Source organism: Barbatula barbatula, assembly GCF_947034865.1.
Source record: "Barbatula barbatula genome assembly, chromosome: 10".
Taxonomy (NCBI): domain Eukaryota; kingdom Metazoa; phylum Chordata; class Actinopteri; order Cypriniformes; family Nemacheilidae; genus Barbatula; species Barbatula barbatula.
The window spans coordinates 14,206,530-14,226,938 of NC_136773.1; the positions used below are offsets into that span (position 1 = coordinate 14,206,530).

General features: G+C 40.1%; 1 protein-coding gene across 2 annotated transcripts in view; it reads left to right on the plus strand.

The window, feature by feature from the left end:
- The window catches only part of sipa1l3 (signal-induced proliferation-associated 1 like 3), a 60,399-nt gene extending 40,019 nt beyond the window's left edge, over positions 1-20,380 (plus strand). The window contains exons 5-22 of one of the 2 annotated variants that reach the window (XM_079466377.1): positions 344-532; positions 678-852; positions 1,444-1,547; positions 3,826-3,983; positions 4,555-5,140; positions 5,226-5,500; positions 10,465-10,671; positions 10,775-10,951; positions 13,696-13,817; positions 13,988-14,100; positions 14,230-14,660; positions 14,746-14,946; positions 15,036-15,198; positions 15,279-15,465; positions 15,552-15,701; positions 15,823-15,949; positions 16,044-16,125; positions 17,473-20,380. In XM_079466377.1, the coding sequence (XP_079322503.1) occupies positions 344-532; positions 678-852; positions 1,444-1,547; positions 3,826-3,983; positions 4,555-5,140; positions 5,226-5,500; positions 10,465-10,671; positions 10,775-10,951; positions 13,696-13,817; positions 13,988-14,100; positions 14,230-14,660; positions 14,746-14,946; positions 15,036-15,198; positions 15,279-15,465; positions 15,552-15,701; positions 15,823-15,949; positions 16,044-16,125; positions 17,473-17,619 (3,594 nt within the window). In that variant the 3' untranslated portion in view covers positions 17,620-20,380. The remainder of the gene's footprint in view (positions 1-343; positions 533-677; positions 853-1,443; positions 1,548-3,825; positions 3,984-4,554; positions 5,141-5,225; positions 5,501-10,464; positions 10,672-10,774; positions 10,952-13,695; positions 13,818-13,987; positions 14,101-14,229; positions 14,661-14,745; positions 14,947-15,035; positions 15,199-15,278; positions 15,466-15,551; positions 15,702-15,822; positions 15,950-16,043; positions 16,126-17,472) is intronic. The other variant, XM_079466378.1, reaches the window with a different exon arrangement.
- Positions 20,381-20,409: the final 29 nt, after the last annotated feature.

Below are 20,409 nucleotides of genomic sequence, written 5' to 3' on the forward strand. Positions count from 1 at the left end.
ATATATGACTTCAATCCGAAACAAAACCACAAAACAGCTTTATGAATGATCCACAAATTCCAAGAGTGTGTACTATGCTGATTTTTGCATTCACGTGGTTGAAGACTGCAATAGCATAAGCGTGTGAAAGATTAACAGCGGATGTGAGATGCTGCATGTGATGAATCAGGGAATCAGTGGAGAAAGGATGCCACACAGTGGGCACTTCTGGACACCAGCATTAATGTGCCTTTTTTCATAATTTGTGTCATTCTTGTGATCGATCACATGCTGTCAAGATATTGGGTTAGTCACATGATTATGGGTCTTGACCTGTGTTTTTCTTCCCTTGTGGTTGCTTTAGATGGTCACGCTGCGAGGAGCGATCCTGGAGGACACGGTTCCGTCCTCTGCGAAGCACGGATCAGTTCGAGGTCTGCCTCTGAAAGAAGTTTTGGAGTATGTGCTGCCAGAGCTCAGCGTGCCCTGCCTGCGACTGTCCCTAAACACACCCAAGGTCACGGAGCAAATTCTAAAACTGGACGAGCAGGGGGTGAGTACGGGGTCACCAGTTAAAAATATATCTGTGGGTGTGAACAAGAGATTTTTCTTTTTTAAGGGCTGCTTCATTGGAAATACAATTTCTGTACTTCATATACGCTTCATGTGTGTGACCTGGGCTCTGTTTGTGTCTACAGCTCAGTCGGAAACACAAAGTGGGCATCCTGCTGTGTCGGGCTGGACAGAGCACAGAGGAAGAGATGTACAACAACGAAGAAGCCACGCCAGCGTTCACCGCCTTCATGGAACTGCTGGGAGAAACTGTGTGTCTGAAAGGTTTCAACAAATATGCTGCCCAACTGGATACCAAAAGTGAGCATGACTCTCTTAGAAAGAGCCCTAAGTAGAAAAGTGTCAAGTGATGAATCATATCCCTTTCAAGTTAAGAGAAGAGTTAACAGCACCTAACAGCATAACACAGAAAAAAGTCAATTATTTTCTGTGGCTGTTGCATCATGCTGGATTTTTACTTTGAGCACAGTCTGACATGTGCATAGTTAGTGCAGGGTGTAACACATGCTCGCGCAACTTAACTTGTTAAAGGAACAGTGTGTCATTTCTCACACCACTTGCAGTGAAAGCGTGTGTAACTGCACCTTTAAGAGATCATCTTTGTAAATAAAAGTCACATCACAGATAAACTCACAAATCCTCTGAATGAGTGTCATACGTTAGCGAGTGAATGACAGCAATTGCTTTGTGAGTGTAGTTAAACCAAGGAAAAACAAAGTGCCAGTGTTTGTAACCCAAATAACACAGTTTTCAAATGTCTGAACCGGTAAAAGAAAATTCTGATTTTGTATTTCTGTAATATAATAATAATATTATATTTTTCACATCGTTCAAACAGATTTTCACTGCATGTTGTTTGTAATTGTTAATAAGTGTGTATTTTTTTAACAGCGGACTCAACTGGAACACACTCACTGTATACCACCTATCAAGACTACGAGATCATGTTTCATGTGTCCAGCATGCTTCCATACATGCCCAATAATCCACAACAGGTGAGATGCACACACACTCATCGGTGTCTCAGTCTGTGTAGTGCGTGTTCTTAAGAGGCATGACCCAACTTATCTTGACAGATCCCGCCCCCTCTTCTCACTTAGAAATACTCCCAGGTTGTTTTGCATGTTGTGCACCATGCTCTTCATTTTATTTGCTTTGCTCATATGCGCCAATGTGTTTGTTATGGGTGCCACGTTTGGCAGAGTGAGTTTGCAGAGAAACATCTGGAAAAGTCGTAAAGTTTATGGAGTGCAGCAGTGGATTTCTTTGCGGAACACGAGGCCACAGCTTCTGCATGGCCACTCTTCCGATCTGTATTTTGGTTATATTTGGTTGAAGGGATTGGTCTCGCCCTTTCTCTTTATGTTTGGTTTTGTCAGGTTCTCCTGCTTTTAAAATATTCTTTGAGGCATGAATCAGAGCAGGGTGTGGTTTTCATCTGCTGTTTCCATACTGTTTATTATAATCCTGTAATGTGCCATCATTTGCTCTTGGGTTGTGTGTGTTTTCACGTACATGCATGTGTGTAAGTAGTTTCCCATGAAAATGTTAATCAATCAACCCATAATAGTTGGGTTATTTCTTTCTTGATGGGTGATCATTTTCAACACTGGTTATAATATCTTTGGTTGCTATTCATTTTGAGAGCTTGCGCTGCTTCGGTTGCACCAGCGGTGAAGTCATTATCCAGAAAGTTAGTTTATTTAATTTTGATTTAAGATTATAAAAACTTTCTAATTTAAAACTTTTCCTTTAGAAAGGTTCCCTGAAAACGTCATCAGTATTATCAGACGTGTCATAACGCTGCTGTCCGTGTCAAAACTCACTTTCAAAACTGTGTTTGTCTGTTTGAAAAATAGAAGATGGGCGGACCATTTGGGAAACCTGTTTGATAATAATTACTTTTGTTGTATAATTTGGTGGAACAGAACTGGATGCAGCGCAGCTTTAGAGTGATAGTGAACCCAAAACATCTTTCATAATATTCTCACCCTCTGTGATTTCAGACCTGTATGACTTTGTTTCTTCTACAGAACACAAAAGAAGATATTTGAAAGAAAAGTAGTAACCGAACACCACTGGACCCCATTCACTTCAATTGTATGGACACAAAACTAATGCAAGTAAATGGGGTCCAGTTAACAACATTTTTCAAAATGTATTCTTTTGTGTTCTGCAGAAGAATAAAAGTCATAAAGATTTCAAATGACAAAAGGGTGAGTAAAATGACGGAACTATTTAGCAAATGTATCCGCATGCCTCTCAGACAACCTGCAGGGGGTGATGTTTGTCAGATAATTCTCTGAGCAATAAAAACGGGTGTCAAGATTGTAGAATAATCTCAGGGTACAGGAGCGTCTCCCCCTCAGGACTTGTTAATAAAGGGTGTGGTCTTGTGTTAACATTCACTGAAGACCTTTGTTTCCATGGTTTTCCATGGAGTGTCTAGTTAATCTGTACAGTTTATATAACGGATAGGCTGTTGTGAACAGGTAGGCAGCATCTAACACTTACAGATACACTCTTACATTTCTAAAAATAGTTGCAGCTTCATGCAGAAAATGACATCAGAGTTACAACAGGGAATTTGTCATTTCAATTTATTTATTTTTATTTTATTTATGAGGAGGTAGATCACATTTAAATCCAAACTGTTGTTTAGACACGTGTAAAACAACACTTCGGAAGATGTAAGCAACACTTCCTATTTAAGCATTCAACAATCCTACTCATTTGGCCATACTGCTTATGCATAGCTTAACTTATACTTCCCTATTACACACTATGTTTTGATTCTCCTGCATTGGCAGTAGAAATGATACGCAGTGATGGTCATGTCAATGGCTAAATGCATCTGATGTATTGTGAAACCTAAAAGCAGAGTCTATTCCATACTTTATCATTATTCTTTTTGGTGCTTTGCAAGCACTGTTACTTCCCTAAGGAAATGCAGAACTAGTACAACTTAAGCTTTATAACAGGCTGTCTCACAGACTCTTGCTGCAATGCTAACAGGCTTCTTCACACCTCTGTGTCTCTCACCAGAAAACCACTGTGCGTCTCTGAAGATATTTCTGCCAGTTACAACATTCATTTTTCAGTGCCCTTCAACAGAGAACAGTCTATATAGTTTCTCTCTCTTGCTCTCTCATTTTCTATCGCTCTTCTATCAAAACAAGTTAAACTTCCCATCCACCTACGTTAAGAATCCCCTGGTAAATTTGTTGAATTAGATGACTGTTGTATTTGTTTTCTCTTTTATTTCTCTCACAGCTCCTGAGGAAGAGGCACATAGGAAATGATATAGTCACTATTATATTCCAGGAGCCTGGAGCACTTCCATTTACTCCACAGAATATTCGCTCACACTTCCAGCACGTGTTCGTTATTGTCCGTGTGCACAACCCTTGCTCTGACAACACCTGCTACAGGTTGGTCTTGTTTCCATAGCAACTCTACACTAAGCACACTCTTGCATGTGTGGCCTGTAGCTAGTCACTGAATTACACCACATGGCCAAAACTATGTGAACACTCCCTTGTAATTAACGGGTTCGACTATTCCGGTGTTTCCAGCAAAAAACAATCTTAATACTATGGCATACAGTTCTAAATGTTCTAAGTTCCAAATTTGTGGCGACAGTTTGAAATGGGCCCATTTCTGCTTCTGCATGATTTTGCTATATGCACAAAGCGAGGTCTGTAAAAGAGCTTACTGGCATATATAAAGCCCAGATCTGAAAACCTTTGGGATGAATTTAAATGCTGTCTGCAAGCATCACTTAACATGAGTGCCAGACTTCTGATCCTCGTCTGTCTGAATTGGAGCAAATCCTCACAACCCTACAGCATCTTGTGCAAATGTATCAACTTATTTTGAAATTTTATGTAAAAGTCCGTATACTTTTGGCCGTGTAACGTACATTATGTCATGAAGATTTAATTCAAGTAAGCTTTACTTGAATTTGTTGTAGTAACACATTTCACACGTTCCGTCCTATAGTGTGGCAGTGACGCGCATGAAGGACGTCCCTCCATTTGGCCCTCCTCTTCCCTCAAACGGCGTGATGTTTCGTGACCCTGCTGCCTTCCGCGCCTTCCTGCTAGCCAAGATCATCAACGCCGAAAATGCCGCACACAAATCGGAGAAATTCCACACAATGGCCACCCGTACACGCCAAGGGTACCTACGTGACCTGGCGGAACACTGCGTTTCCACAACACCTCTGGACACTACCGGCAAGCTGAACAATCTAATTTCTCTGGCTTCCAAACGGAAGGAACGCGTGCGGGCACGAGAGGGGGCAGAGATGGGTGCCATGGGGTCAGTTGTTTGGCGTGTGCTTGCGCAGGACTTTAGCGGCGGAGGTGCCGAGCTACCCTGTGTGCTGGCCATCTCCAATGAGTATGTAGTACTGGCGGACTGCTCTACCAAAGAGGTGGTGTTTAATTGTTTCTGCGCTGATGTGATTGGCTGGACGGCAGAAAGACTTGCATTGAAGGTTTACTATGGCAGAGGAGACCACGTGGCCTTACGGGTGCCTGAGGGCAATGCCCATGATATCAGAGAGGTGGTGCAGAGACTTAAGGTAGGATATGCGTAGAGCTTTGCATGTATCATTGAAATATTTGAATGTTTTTTTGTGATTGTCTTTCTCTGGTTTGTCTTTGCAGACATTGACTGTAGGTTGCGAGACCGTTGATATGACGTTACGGCGTAATGGTTTAGGTCAGCTTGGTTTTCATGTTCGTCTGGACGGAACGGTGTCTGAGGTGGAGGAATATGGTTTTGCTTGGCAGGCGGGTCTCCGACAGGGCAGCCGTTTGGTGGAGATCTGCAAGGTTGCTGCAGTCACGCTCTCCCACGAGCAAATGATTGACCTACTGCGCACTTCGGTCACTGTTAAAGTGGTCATCATTCCACCTTATGAAGAGGGAGGGGCCCGCAGGTGAGCATTTGGGAATTTCTTTATATTATTTAGGTGTATTTTGTAAAAGGAGATTGCTTAATATGCTGTTATGTTGGACAGCCCAGTGGCTTACAACAGAATTAAGCAGTTATTATATATTATCACTGACCTTCCGAAACCTCGGATGTCCAAATATTTTTCAGGAAAAAGAAAATACAATGTACATTTTTAAATGATTAAATACTGTGTTGTCAAAGTTGAGCACTTTTGAATACTTTTAATTGGTTAGATGTTTGCAAAACCCAGTGACAATCATAAAGTGTGATTAATAAGAATGTATCACAAAAGTCTGTCAGCATCCAGTACCCAGGACTATATGTTTTAAAATGTAGAGTTTATTGAACATCTTTTAAAGACCTGCTTCTTTAATAAATTACAAAATGTAGAATCGTGTAGCAAAACACGCATAAATAAAACTTAATTGATCCAAGGATTTGAATATCTCTGGAATATGAGAAACAGAATAGCATGGCATCCACTTATACCTGCATCAGCTTTCTTTTGAGTCCGGTGTTCAGTTCAAGTACATGTTAGCATCTAGAATATTGCAAAAAGCCATTAACTCAGCCTTGTTATCAAATGGCTCTCATAATTCGAAAAGAATCATTTCGCTTTGATAAATCATTAACAGAGATAACATTAAAAGGCTCCAGCTTGTCTGAAAGTCTGGACGCAGAAGCTTTGGCTGCATCCCTCATTCAGGATGCTGTTGTCTGCATCACAATTCTCACAAAGATATACAGAAACTGAGTTATGGCCGCTTTAGTATGCAAGCTGTTTTCCTATTTTTAGAAACATGGATGTACACCTGTTTGTTAAGGCAGCCTTGTTAGTATTTTTGCACGCCCCATGCAAAATATGGTCAAATCTGAAATAATTTTTGCAAATATTTTGTGCATTTAACCGCAGCCAGTGTTTTCACCTAGACCGAATACAAAAACTGACAGCTTAACTTAGCAAGAGTCAGTATATATATAAAACAGGAATGTTCAGCACTAAATCTGACCAGCAACAAATTCACTCTCACTCGGACCTTCTCTTTGTCCGATGCATAAACACAAATGCATACAAGAACACACACACAGGCACTCACCAGATTTTGAGAACATTGGCAGACGCCTCAGTTCTCAGGGGAACTGTGAGTGGGAGTGGGAGAGAGAGAGAGAGAGAGAGAGAGAGAGAGAGCGGACCAGAGAGAAAGCGTGTTAGAAGAGGAGAGGAGAGAGGGATGGAACAGTTTACAAATGAAAACAGTGATTATGTGAAGCCTTGGTTTTACTGCATTGATAAGGTATGTATGCAAGCGTGCTGGCTTCTATACTGCATGCGCATGCATTGTGTGTGAACATTTGTTCTGGTTTAGTATCGCATGTCTGTTCTGTAGGGTTGGCAATCTCTAGGCACCTTATAATTTGATTTTAATTTTGATTCTGCGAGTCGCCATCCGTTTTTAAAACAATGTCCATTTTTTCAGTGGCAGTGTGTGCGGGTACTAAGATTTGTGGGTTTTTAATAAATGAATCGCTGTAAGGAAATGTCAGCTCTGACCTGTTTGAATAGAATAGGCAGGTAAAATAAATTCAAGTGAATGACAACTCCCAACTTGTATGTTTTCTGTTGTAATGTATTCATTTCCAGTAAGTGTTGATTTATGCAGATCCTATTATTCTGTCTTTTTTGTCCTTGGTTGTTAAACTCCTCAAGGTTTCGGTCTTAAGTTTGTATGCACAGCATGCCTCTTCTTGTTTTATATGTCACGTAGAAGCTTCTTCTCAGGCGTTTCTGTAGCTTTATACACACTACCATTTTTCTGTAATGTTTTGTCCTGCACTTTTAGATTAGGTTGTAATAAACTCAAGTTATAAATTATAAGTTACGAAACACAATGCAACGATATAATTCTTGTAACGCACCCCCTGAGTGGCTGCTACCTTTGCCCAATTACACGGCTGCATTTTTGATTGGCGGGACACGTATTCTTCATTGTGGTTAAATTGCCTCAGTTAACGTTCTCTCTTGCACACAAACGCTTCCGAAAACCCCTTTCCACCCTGTTCGGTGGAATGAAAGAGCGTTTTAATTGCATGCTTGGACATGCTTGTCTTTCTGTCATCCTATCGCTTTCTCTTTCTCTATTTGTATCGCTCTCCTCTGCTACCAGGGGAGCAGATCGTGTGAGATTAAAGCCAGGAATCTGTGAAAGGGGCTAAAAATAAATGTAGGGGGATTCATTGAGACGCGTTCGCAGGACGCGTGTGTTTAAAATGCAGAGAGAGGATATAAAGATGCTGAGACATGTCTGAGCGCCTCCTTGCTTGGAAACAAAGTAGGGAGGGTGTTGCTTACAGGGGAAAGAACTACCCCTCCTCTTTCTCCCTCCCGCTTCCCTTATTATCGTAGTGAAAGAAGATTGGAGGGGTGGGGAAAGCCAGAAGTCTGTCGGTGTGTGTGTGTTGGGTTGTTAGACTCGACTGTACTTCAGCTGTCAGTTAGAGCCTCATGGAGCTGCCGCGGATAGCCGAGAAAACATTCAGCTTGGCGCTCGGAGGTTAGTGCCGGTCTGGGAGACAAAGAGAACGAGGTGATGTGCTGGAACCGGGAACTGGATTGTGTCGGAACAATGAGAATGGAGATCAACACTGGAGGTGTTGAGATAATGGATGGATGGTTGGCAGGAGAAGAGGAGAGGGGGTGCTAACAACACTTCCTTAGAGATGAAAAAAACGGCCGTGCTGATGTTTTTGATGCTTAGGGTCCCTTAATGGTTCTGTTGTCCACTTATAGCTTGGCTGTTTGTGTGTTATGGTTAGTGAAGGATTTGAGTCCATGTTAAAGCTGTCAAACTCTGAAAATGAATCAAATTGCATAACTGTATACTATAAACTGTTGTAACATGGATGTGTTGTTTTTCTATCATTCCTTTGTGGTGAAGCATCAGTTGCCTTCCAAACAGTTTTCATTGGCTGATAATTATTTCTTTCCCAGCAACCAGTAGAGTTGAGTTAATATTCAGTTTCCATCCCATAAGCATCTTGTGTAGTCAGTCTGGATAGTTTATTTCCTCTCATGTGGTCCTCAGAAGGGAGTTTTGGGTGTATTAGACAGAAGAGCTGTTGTGCTGCCGTGTAATCCATTCTCTCCCCTTGTTTTCCTTTGTCTCTGCTGCTGGCTTTCTGTCTCCCAGTATATCTTTGTTTGCTTTCTCTCCCACTGTCTTCCTAGAGGAGAGAGGATAATAATAGGTGGCAGCGAGATGATGTATAAAATATAGATGATCCACCGTATCGGGAGCCAGAAGGTTCTGCTAGACCAAGTGCTGGAATTTCAGCTGCATTGTGACACTTTGGTTTTTTTAGTAGAGTATTGACATTAACCAACATGAGCCCTTGAGTTAGTCCTTTGATAATTTTCTTCTATAGGATGCTTGCTATTGCCATCACTATTAATACTTGTATTAAAGTTCAGTTTGTATTGTATCCCAGTTGTGTTATGGATGTGAGTTGTGTGGCTTGTTGAGGAGAGGCGTGGTATTACTTTAAGTGATCGGACCTGGGATTTTTGCCAAGCGTGCAATAAAACAGGTGAACAAAATGCTTTAGATTTATAGTACATGAAATATCAGAGATTTGGAATGAACTAGGGCTGCAACTAACGATTATTTTGATAATCCATTCGTTGGACGATTATTTTATCGTTTAATAGGATAAGACGTTTAATTTGATCTTCGGCTTATAACTAAATCACAGATGAGAAAAGTAAACACAACTGAACTCATCAGCCTACTCCCAAAATCTTGTGGATGTCCCCCAATTAACACACCAAGGCTTATGAGTTGTTTCAGGTGTGTCATATTAGAAGCAGTCATTTAGAACACCTCTCCCCTGGTAGTTTTAAAAGGGAAGAAGACGTGCTTGATTTATAACTGCGCAAGTTGTTGCAGCCCTAGAATGAGCTCTTATAAAGGAACAGTTCACCCAAAATTTTAATTTACTCATACTCGCGTTGTTCCAAATCTTTAAACCGTAAACGTCTTTGATCTGATGAACACAGAGCAATGATAATTGGAAGAATGCCTATTACCAAACAGTTCTTGATCACCATTGAGTAGTAGGACGAATTACTTTATAAATGTCTTTGTTCTGTTGAACACAAAAGATGATATTTTGAAGAATGTAGGAAATCAAACAGTTCTGGGAAACTTTTAAGGACCATTGCCATTTTTTTTTTAAATGTTGGCCAAGAACTGTTTGGTTAAAGCATTCTTTCAAATTTCTTTCTTTATACAGATGTGGATAAACTTCCCGGTGAATAAATGATGACAGACTTTTCATGTCCTTTTAAGACCGTAAACCTCCATAACATTGCATCCTCTGAAAATGCAAATAACATACTGTATTTGAATAAGCATAGACTTGTGACTTGAGATGAACATTAATGTGGTTTTAAAAGGTGTTTGGACTCATAGCATTTACTTAGCTGCACTCATGTACAAGGTTTTAATGAATTGAAAAAACTCTGTGGCCCTGGGTGCTGACAAGTTTAAGTAGATGTAGGTGAGGCTGATAAAGCCGCTCTTTCAGAAGCTACTCAAATCAAAGGACAGTTGGACCTTGACTTGAGTCCTCGTGTGAAAGTGCTGACAGTTTAGGGGGCTTTAGACAGAAAGACAGAAGGGGGTTTAGTTTCTCATCATCATCAGAAAGCAAAGACCCAGAGGAATTGTTGCACTGATGAGAAGGTTTTATTCTGCTGTTTGGCATTCAGTAGGGGTTAGTGAACTGGTCAACTGGGATTTGGTGCTGATCTGCGGGTGAACATGATCCACTGTACTAGCGAGCTCACAACTCAAAATGACTGCACTGTTGGTTTAGATGATGGAAAATCTAGTCATTAAGGTCTACAGATACTTGAAAATAAATCATTTATGCTATTTGTGTGTATAGGGGCTGCACAGAGGAGTTCGAGATGAAGATGATGGAGCAGAAAGGAGAAGCGGAGCCAGTAGCCGCAGGGTATCGCAGTGGGCAGCGGACGCCAGTATGGCGTTGGGACAGCCCCCCTGTTACACACAGCTCCGCCCAGCGTTGGACCCCCAGTGGAGCTCCACCTGCGGTCCCCAGTCGATCACACAAAGCGCTGGTTCCTAAACGGTGAGATGTTCCTGCATAACGTTAAAGCCTTAAGACCAACATTTTGGATTCCGGATCCTCGCTTGTTTTTCTTCTCACTAGCTATTTCCGTCCCCACCCACAGGCCTGTCAGTTATCCAGAGAACCAGTACAGCGTTTCTCCAGTTGGTGCAGACAGAGGGATGCCATATAGAAATCCTTCAGCTAGTTTCACCACTACAGGTTCTGGGTTCAACTCCGCAGCCCTGGGGGTGCCAGGACATAGTGGACCCTTTGTTCGCTATAAACCCTCTCCAGACAGGTAGGTGCTGATCAAATGTCCTGTTTATTTGTAGCATGTGGTAGAGCCCTGCATAGGACAGATTTTTTAATCCCGCTCCCATTGAATTTCTGACCAATCCCGCACGCTCCTGCAACGTGTGTTTCACTCTTGCCCGCACCCGCAATTTGTGCGCTTGCTCCCGCACCCATCCGCAAATAATTTAGAATTTAAACAACGTTGAGGTATGCTAATGTTCATAACAACAGACAAAGCTTAATTAAAAGCCCATTTTATGGTTGATAAATATGTTCATGTGAGGGTTAAGCACCACGCCCGACAAATAAATTAAAAAATGACGACAAGTGACAAATAAAAAAATTATTAGACCATTAAAACTTTTTGCTTCTGAAAGGCTGTGCCTATAACAGCACACACAGTATTAAAGCGTAGCAATGTGCAAATGACAAATATCTTGCTTAACACATGCAGGGAGAAGAGCTTACTTTGACCAGGTATAACCGAGAAGGTATGTCACCTCAACCCATAGGTGCCAGATTTGTGTCCGTTGTATATTAACACTTTTGTACATTTCTTGTAACTTACAAATTCTAATTCTTTATCACCTTTGTCAGTAACAATAGAGAAGTTTGTCCAAATGTCGGACTTGCCTTGCTTCTGTTCTGTGCAGTAAATCCCCACATTAATATTCCTCTCTACTTCATTTTCCGGTTCCATCCTTGCCTACGGGCGGCTATAATTTGCGGTACCCACATTATTTGTTTTACCCGCCCAGTCCTGCAAAGGTAAACCCGCCCGCTCCCGCAAGATTTGCGTTGGGACGCGCGGGATCCCAATTCAGTCCTCTAGCATGTGGCGTCAATTCATTCCTCTACTATCTGATATGTTACAATTATTTTAAATTTGACTTGAACAGGATATGATTTCTAACAGTTTTGCAAAGCTCATAGATGACCAAATACAAAACGTTGAACACAGTTCTGTGTTGTTTGAGAATATCATCGCAATACTGTCATTGTTGGTTTACTTATTGAATATATTATATATATAATTATTATGAATATTAGTGAGAGTACAAATAAACATCTTCAGTCATTGTAGTCACATCACTTTGTCTGAGACTCGAACCCTGATATATTTGTATAGCCACAGAAAAAATGAAGAGACCACCCCTCCGGTTTTGTTTATATTCAGCTTTCTACATGTATTACAGCCTGTCTGTCGAATTCCCTCACAATTAAACCTCAGGAATGACATAAAGTCAATGACATCAAACAAGATTTGAAAGTTGTGATACAATATATTCATTTTTGAGCTGATCCTAAAATATCTAAAACCATTAGTATAGTGTTTTGTAAACATTAATATGAATTTGTTTTCCTTGCTGCTCTATTTAGGATCAGATTTTTTTATTTCTTTTGACCAGTTGGTACTTTTTCAGATTGATCAAAATTAAATGGCTATAAAAACACTATTTTCATTTGAATATGAAATATGGTCCATAGTTCAAAGAAACAAAATAAAATGATAGTTTTACATAAACACAGACCTAATACTTAATTCAGAAAAACAGAAAATATGTAGTCTCTGTACAGGCAGTCAGACACACAGCTCTGTTGTGTTTATATGTTTGCTGGTCGACTTAACCAGAGGAACTAGTTGTGTGAGATGTGTCTGTCTGACTAATGAGACCGTAATAATTCTGGGTTAGGTGTACAGTTTTTCACAATTTACCACCTTATTCCCCTCTTTTATAATACTTAATACTTGCATGCATTCTCATTTGATACAGTTAAGAAAACTAGGTCATCGATTAGCATATTCTGTGTTTGTCTTATCATTGTGGCTCATCCTTTCAAAATAACATCGGACAAACATCTTAAATATTTCATGATTATGTTTTTGGGTCATATTCATTTCAGAAGTTGAAATAAAGAGGAAGAACTGATTCGTTTTATTCATTCTTTATTTCCAGTGAGTGTGATTGCAGTTATGACGCATTAGCGTGTTCTAAGTAGGCTGTTTCTGTTCTGTTCAGATCAGATCTGTTAGCATTTTACACTGACTGTATTTATGCTGGTGAATCAGCGAGATTTGCTGATGAGTGCTAATAATAGGCCTGTCAGATTGAGCCGTACATCACCGCTCAAACCCACGGCACACTTGGGTTGCAGCAAACTCACAATTCAATGAGCGGTGTGCATTTTATGAAGACTCACTGATATAGAGTGCCCATTGATAGTGTTTACTTTACTAATACATGTTGTGTGGAAGTGTTGAAAGGTTTTTTGTTGGGAATGTTTTTTTTTGTTGTTGATTATGATATATATTCGATACCAAAGTAGTAGTGGCCAAAAGTGATGTACAGAGTGTATTTTAGTTGCTATTAATGCCTTCTGAGGTTCAATCAAACCATCAAAGTAGTTAGTTGCATGGTACAAAATGGAGAAGACACAAAACCTTTCTAGACAAAATGATTCAACAAAACCCAAGCTACAGTGAATATGGGTTTTACTGTATAGAAAATGTGTAGAAAAACATGAAAATAAAGCTTACATTGACAAATGTTTCATTAGTTATTTATATTTTTTAGTCAAATGTGAAGCCATTCTCCTGGGCCTTGAAATGGTGTATGCACAAGCATGTGTAATTTTTTGAATGACAAAAACAAAAATGTTTAATACATCTTCCATAATAGATTTGATTAAAAAAAGTTGATTTGGCCACTTTGCGTATGTTGATATATGTGTGTCATATGTGTTCAGGTTTGGATCAGCCCAGAGGTCTCTCCAACAGTTTGACCCTCATGTTACGGTTGATGTGTCAAGTGGAGAATCATCATCCGGCTTCACAAGTCAAGAGAGCACGATGGAACGCAACAAATCAGGTAAACAAACACACAAACAGAGCTTTTGTGGAAATACTAAGACAAGTATGAAATTCCAGTGCTCCAGTAGTGCATCACTACTTTGTAAATAGTGCCCTCTATTGGTTAAACATTGAACCACAAGAAAGGAGAATCAAACACCAATGCCTCTTTATGTTTGTGCTGGACAGAGCCCATGTGGCATGTCGCTGCTTCATCACGAGGTGTGTCGGTGGGCTCAGCTCCAAGAAGACAAAACCGACAGGAATTCCCAGGGAAAGATTCTCCAAACCGCCAATCTAAGGTGAGAAATCAGCAGAAACCAGTGTGTGTGTGTGTATATATATATATATATATATATATATATATATATATAAATACACAAAGAAATACATGTATATAGATTTGAATCATTCTTCTGTTTTTTTCTCAGGGTGAAACACATTACTCCAGTCATTCCAGCAGTAACACCCTCTCCAGCAATGCCTCCAGCAGTCACAGCGATGAACGCTGGTTTGATGGGATGGGAGGCGGGGCTTCAGGGGCCCTGAGTGATCCTTTAGATCCTGATCCTGACCCCATGGGCAAGGGAGGCTCCAGTGACAGTGGCATTGATGCATCTCTCTACACGCCCAGCCCCAACACTAAAGGAGGCAAGCCCAGCCGCAGTCACGCAGGAACTCCCCACAAACCCCTGCACGGCTCTGCTACATACAGCGGCCTTCAGGAGCTGTCTGGAACGGGGGATGGGCATCGTAGGGAGTCGTCCCCGGTCATTCCTGCATCCGCCAGTCAAAGCAAGAACTATCGCACACGCACGTTTCCCCCTCCGGGATCAGGCAATACAGACAACTTCAAACCGAGGTAGGAAGGTCAAAAAATATTGTTATTCGTCTGGTTCATATTTGCACATGTTTCAATTTGTGGGGATTTATGTGTGTGGATTTAGGCCCTATACCCCTCAAGGGTATAAAACCCCTGCTGTGGGAGACAAACCGCGACCATTCAGAGCTTTAACTGCCACACCCACATCTGGCCCCACCCAGCTGTCAAGCTCCGCCCCCAAATCCTTTACTAAAAGCAAGCAGAGTGCATGGCAACAGGAGGAGAGCAGTACCGCATCAAGCACCACAACCACTGACACCAGCAAGTAAGTGTCACATGTGGATGACCTCATGAAGAATGTCATTCACACATTCTACATTCAATTTTTAACTATTGTGTTGTGTGTCCTTCAAGGCAAGTGGACATGAACAGTAAAAATGTGTTCGGACAGCCCCGATTACGTGCCTCTCTGAGGGACCTGCGCTCACCACGCAGAGCTCACAAGAGCACCATTGAGGACGACTTGAAAAAACTCATCATCATGGACAACCCAATAGAGATGCCGTCACGAGACGCAGTGAGCACATAGAGATTTTGTACACACAGAAATCAATCAAATTTAGTTGAAACTCATTTGTGTTTGTGCTCATCTCACAGTCGCCACATCGGACTCTCCAACGCACTTTCTCCGATGAGAGCCTGTGTAGTGGCCGGAGAGACGCTAGTTATGCAAGCACACCACTTTTTGAAGGACAGGTCCCGCCAAGCGACCTGCTCTTCACATGCACGCTGCCTACACGGCGCCACAACACCAACCACGGAGCCCTCATGCCTAGTAAGAAAGGTGGGCTTTATTTGCTAGACATACAGTAGTGATGTTTTTGCTATCTGCTTGTAACTTCATCTCTTCTAATTCAATTGGATTTTCAGTGCCGTTGTCAGCCTCAGAGTTGTCTCTGACTGAGGTGAGGGATAAGGTTCCACCCCTCAGAAGGCTTGACCCGGGACTCATGCCTCTTCCTGACACTGCCTCTGGCCTTGAGTGGACCAGCCTTGTCAATGCAGCCAAGGCGTATGAAGGTACGAGTCTGTGCACGTGTGAGTAAATCAGGTCGATTATAGGATGGATGTTTAGGGAAAGCTGTTTGAAAACATTCTGTTTGGGATATGCACAGTTTAACTTTGTGTTTGTTTTGTATAGTGCAAAGGGCCGTTTCTTTGTTTTCACTGTCTGAGCCTCACATGGGAGGCAATGAGTTGAGGCCTGTCATCAGCCCTGTGCCTTTCCACACGCCACAGACACCTCGCACAACCCCTACTTTCAGCGGGTATGATGTTCATACATCATTTATTTACTTCACAGACACTACTTGTTCTTTAATTTTTCCTCTCTGACACTGTTTGTCTTTGTGTGTGTTACAGCGAAGAAGCTTCTAATAACTTGCCTGGTCGTCTGTATAGTTTAGAAGTCATGCTAAAACAACTTAACAACGATCTGGAAAAAGTGAGTTACGTTAAGGAAATCTCATCTATGCAAGACAGATTAATTCTGAGCAAATGTGCAGTTAAGCACTTTATATGAAAAGTTTCTATAGACCACTTTCAATGATGTAAACAACGCTGGTTCAGAAGAACTTCCTGTTTCGGGTTTTTAAAGGGATTCTTCTATATATATATATATGGGGAAATTTTTTTCTACTTTTACACAAGTGTAATATAAATGCCTAAATGCCTAGTTTTGCATTTCTGGAGAAACAGCGTTTTGTTGAGGGAGGATTTTCTTTAGAAGTCAGTGACCGTTCAGTGACGGGGAATATTCTTACCCTGCTTTCTTTTTAGGCTTCTATTTATGTCCAGTTGACATAACCCATTTATTAATGCTTATAACATCAATAAAATCAAACATACACAATTACTATATAAAACTCAATAATCAACAATAATAATTTTTGTTTTAATTTTGCAGTGTTCTGTAATTAATAATTCTGTAATTACTGTATCTTTGGTTAGGTGACCCAGGATATCCACTAGACTACCCTTTTACACCTTCCAAACCTGTCTCGTGTTTACAAACCATAAACGCTGCTTTCTGTAATTGAAAGTACTCAAGATGAATGTTTCATGTTTTGTATAAGTAACGTTACACAGGACAATCCGTCGCATGTTTACAAGGCATACACATTGCTTTCTATGAGTGAAGGGACAAACATTTCGCAGGGACATTTAACCTACTTTTAAGTTGCCACAGGTCCCTGAGCACTTAAATATGTTTCATTAAATTACCCATTTAACACTACACAAACATTTGAGCAAAATGCAACCAACATTTATAGCCAACTCAAAATGTTTATCAAATATATAGAAGAATTAAAAATAAAATAAATGAAAAAGAAGTGCCTCTGGACCAATGTTTTCATCTTGCAAAGTGGTCTATAAAGGTTAACCTGGGCCTTTAGTGCAGATATGGTATTAAAAACAAATAAATAAATAAATAAATAAAGGTTAATCTAAAAGTAAATGAACTGTGCTATCTTCAGTAACAATATAAAAATCTCACTGTATGATTAATCCTCGGTATAACATCCACGTTACGGTAACAAATGATGACTTGGAAAAGTGCGATAAGCCTCCTCTTTTCTTTATCCTCTAATCATTACCGTTGCTTAGAGGTATGAGTTATAGTATGAGATTGGTCTAATAATAACATCTATTGTTTGTTCTAACTTTCTTTTAGTTTGGTCATGTGACCATGATAATATAGAGACATTTTAAACACGATATCGATAATATTGTTACATCCCTACTTTTAGATGATGTCATCAATGTCCTTTCCTCTTTGTTCCTTATTTAGGAGAAACAGGACAAAAAAGTGTTGTTAGCGGAGATGGCTAATCTGAGGGAAAATAACAATCGTCTGCAGGAAGAATCTCTCTCGGCCAGTGAACAGCTACGGAAATTTAGCAAACTCTTGTCCTCTAGCATTCCCGAGAGGAAGTGACTTCCACTCTGAGCAAATGGATTGAATTTCAGAAGATGGTGGGGAACCTTACGTACCTGTGCTTTGCCTAATGGGGCGCGTTGTGTGCCAAAAGCTGTTTGAAATCATTTTTTATCACCCAGTTTATTCACTGTCCTGTTCAACCTCATCTAAGGCAGACGTCCTCTGGTGAGCAAAAAAATATCTGCCAGCTTATCGTCTCTCACAGATGACACCACACATACAGCTGTGAGCTCTATCAAAGTGTGATGGAGGGAGGTAGATACGAGAAACTGGTAAAACCGTGAGAAAAAACTGAAGGCCGGTACGGATGCAAAATGTCTATTTTTTAAAAACGAACGTGCGTAATAAGTCCAACTTTGAAAAGCGCAAGCTCCTCATCAAAAATAGCACTCTGATCTAATTCCTTTCAGAACTATTTTCACATTGTAGATTTATTTTTGTAATCAACCAGTAGACACTTAAGCCAAGCTTAAGACACTAAAAATCAGAGAGGCCTATTGCACAGTCAGCTCAACAGCCAAAAAAACAACACTCATCAGAAAAGCAGAACAAATCTACACTTGAGCCATGTAGGAGATCAAGCATGCAACATTGGAGCATGTGCAGAAACACGGTACTGTAATTTTCAAGGAGAGGTACATTGACTCTCATATAATGTGTGGTACTGTTAGTATAAGTTACAAATCACATACGTGTGCAGGTACATTAAACAGCAAAAATAAACATTATTGTAAATTGAAATTTTTACACTTTGAAGTGTTCATCTCAGCTGATTTCTAGTAAGCGTTCTTCAAACCTTGCTTCATCTGTGCAGACTTCTACATTTTTGGGGGCATTCCTAAACATAAAATCCCATAGGGGGTTATAGTTACCGAAGCTCATCTGCAATAATGGCTCTGTAGATCTCCACCAAACTAAGGACAGAAAAAAGTGGTGACCAAAATCACAATTTCACAAGTCTTGTAATGGAAACGACGTGACCATTGACAGCGACTGCCACTAAAACTGTGATGTTACACCCAAGTCTTTGTTTATTTCTCTGTGCATGGTCATCCGTCAGTTGTAAAGTGACAGTGTCATATGAAAGGAAATGCCATTTTCTCTTTCTGTATCGTTTTGGCAAAGCACTGTGTGTAAACTGGGGCTGTTCTGTCAAATTTAGACACTGTATATCTATATGCAAGGCGAAAAACACTTGTTAGCTCTGTTCCATACAGACTCTATTTTTCTATTTGTATTGTTTTATTCAGTTTTATAACGTCAAACGACTGTTGGCAATAGATGGCTGTTTTAGATCGTTATGTTTACATACAAAGACCTTGTTCGTCTGTAGACGGACTGCAGTGCTCTGTAAAATCTTAGTAGGTCTTTGTTTTCTCCCATGTTTATTCAATTAGTTTTGGGTAACTGGATTAACAGTCAAGCTGGATGTAATATGATTTATGGTTTACCCTGTGCGGTTCTGTACATGTCTGCCTTAAGAGTGGTCAGGGAGTCCAACATTGACCAGTGATCTGATGTAATTTACGACTCGTATCGGCTCTGTCCATCCCTTTAACCTGATCCAACTGGAAAATATCTCCTCCTCTCTCAGGACCCATAAGCTGCCCTCTTAGTGACCTGACCTATTTCTCTTAACTATTTATTCATGTCAGAGCAAAAGCACTGCTCCAGTCGGTTAACGTTATTGTATTAGTCGTTGCTTTCATAATAGCTCTAAATGAAAACCTGAGGACTTTGCTCGGACATAAATAATAACCATATTAATATAGTAAATGGCAAAGATAAATTTTATGGAGTATGTGTGAAATGTTACACATAAACGAAGACATTATTCATTGCAGGATTCCTTAGTGCTCTTTAGTGGTGTAATTGTACATAGGGTGATTTTTATAATGCTTTGAACTGCTAATAGCTAACATGACTTGTTTCACCTCCTCACAATAAATTATATAAAGAAAAAACTGTACACACCTTAAAAAGTTTAAGTACTCGTCATCCATTGTTCAGCTTTAATAAGCATATGATGCATTTTGAACTTTCATATTACTATAAGCTCTTTTGTCCCCCTGTTATAGGTCATTTACTGTAAGGGATGTTTTTTTAAATTCTCATCTCATTGCTGTGATTACAAGAACTCCACCCACTTTGTCAAAGAAATGGGAGGTTCTATGGACTCTTGGTGTATCACTCAGCTCTGGATTACTGGGTGTTATATCTACACCATGGATTGTTTTATAATTTCTGTTTGTTTTGTAGTTGGGTGGAGGTGTTTTAATTAAGTTTGTTCTTTTTATTTGAGAAAGTTGAGTAATATTCTTGTGAAACCATCTTATGTGCATCTGTGTTGCGCATTCATAAATCAAAGCAAAATATATAGTCAAGCTGTTATATTTGAAGGTTTATTTTTGTGTAATATTGTGACTATTTATTTTAATCCTCTTTTCTCCTTTTTTAAATACGTTAAAGCAAATTCCAACCGAATTTGCAAGATTACAGATTTGGTAACATTATTGGAGGGTACTGAGTTAATATTTTTTAATTTGCCTTATGTTTTGTTTGATTCATGATCTTTTGTACAAAGCTGATTTTATTATCCTTTTTTATCGTAAGTTCTTTTTTCGTCTCTGTTTTCATTAGCTTTATGCATGAGACAGCGGCTCCAATGCCTTGATTATCTATCTTTCAGTTTTATTTGGGGATGTTGTATCAATGAGTGTACATTTAATAAGTGTAAATTATGTTTTCATTATTTTATAAAAAATATATAAAAAATATTTCATAATG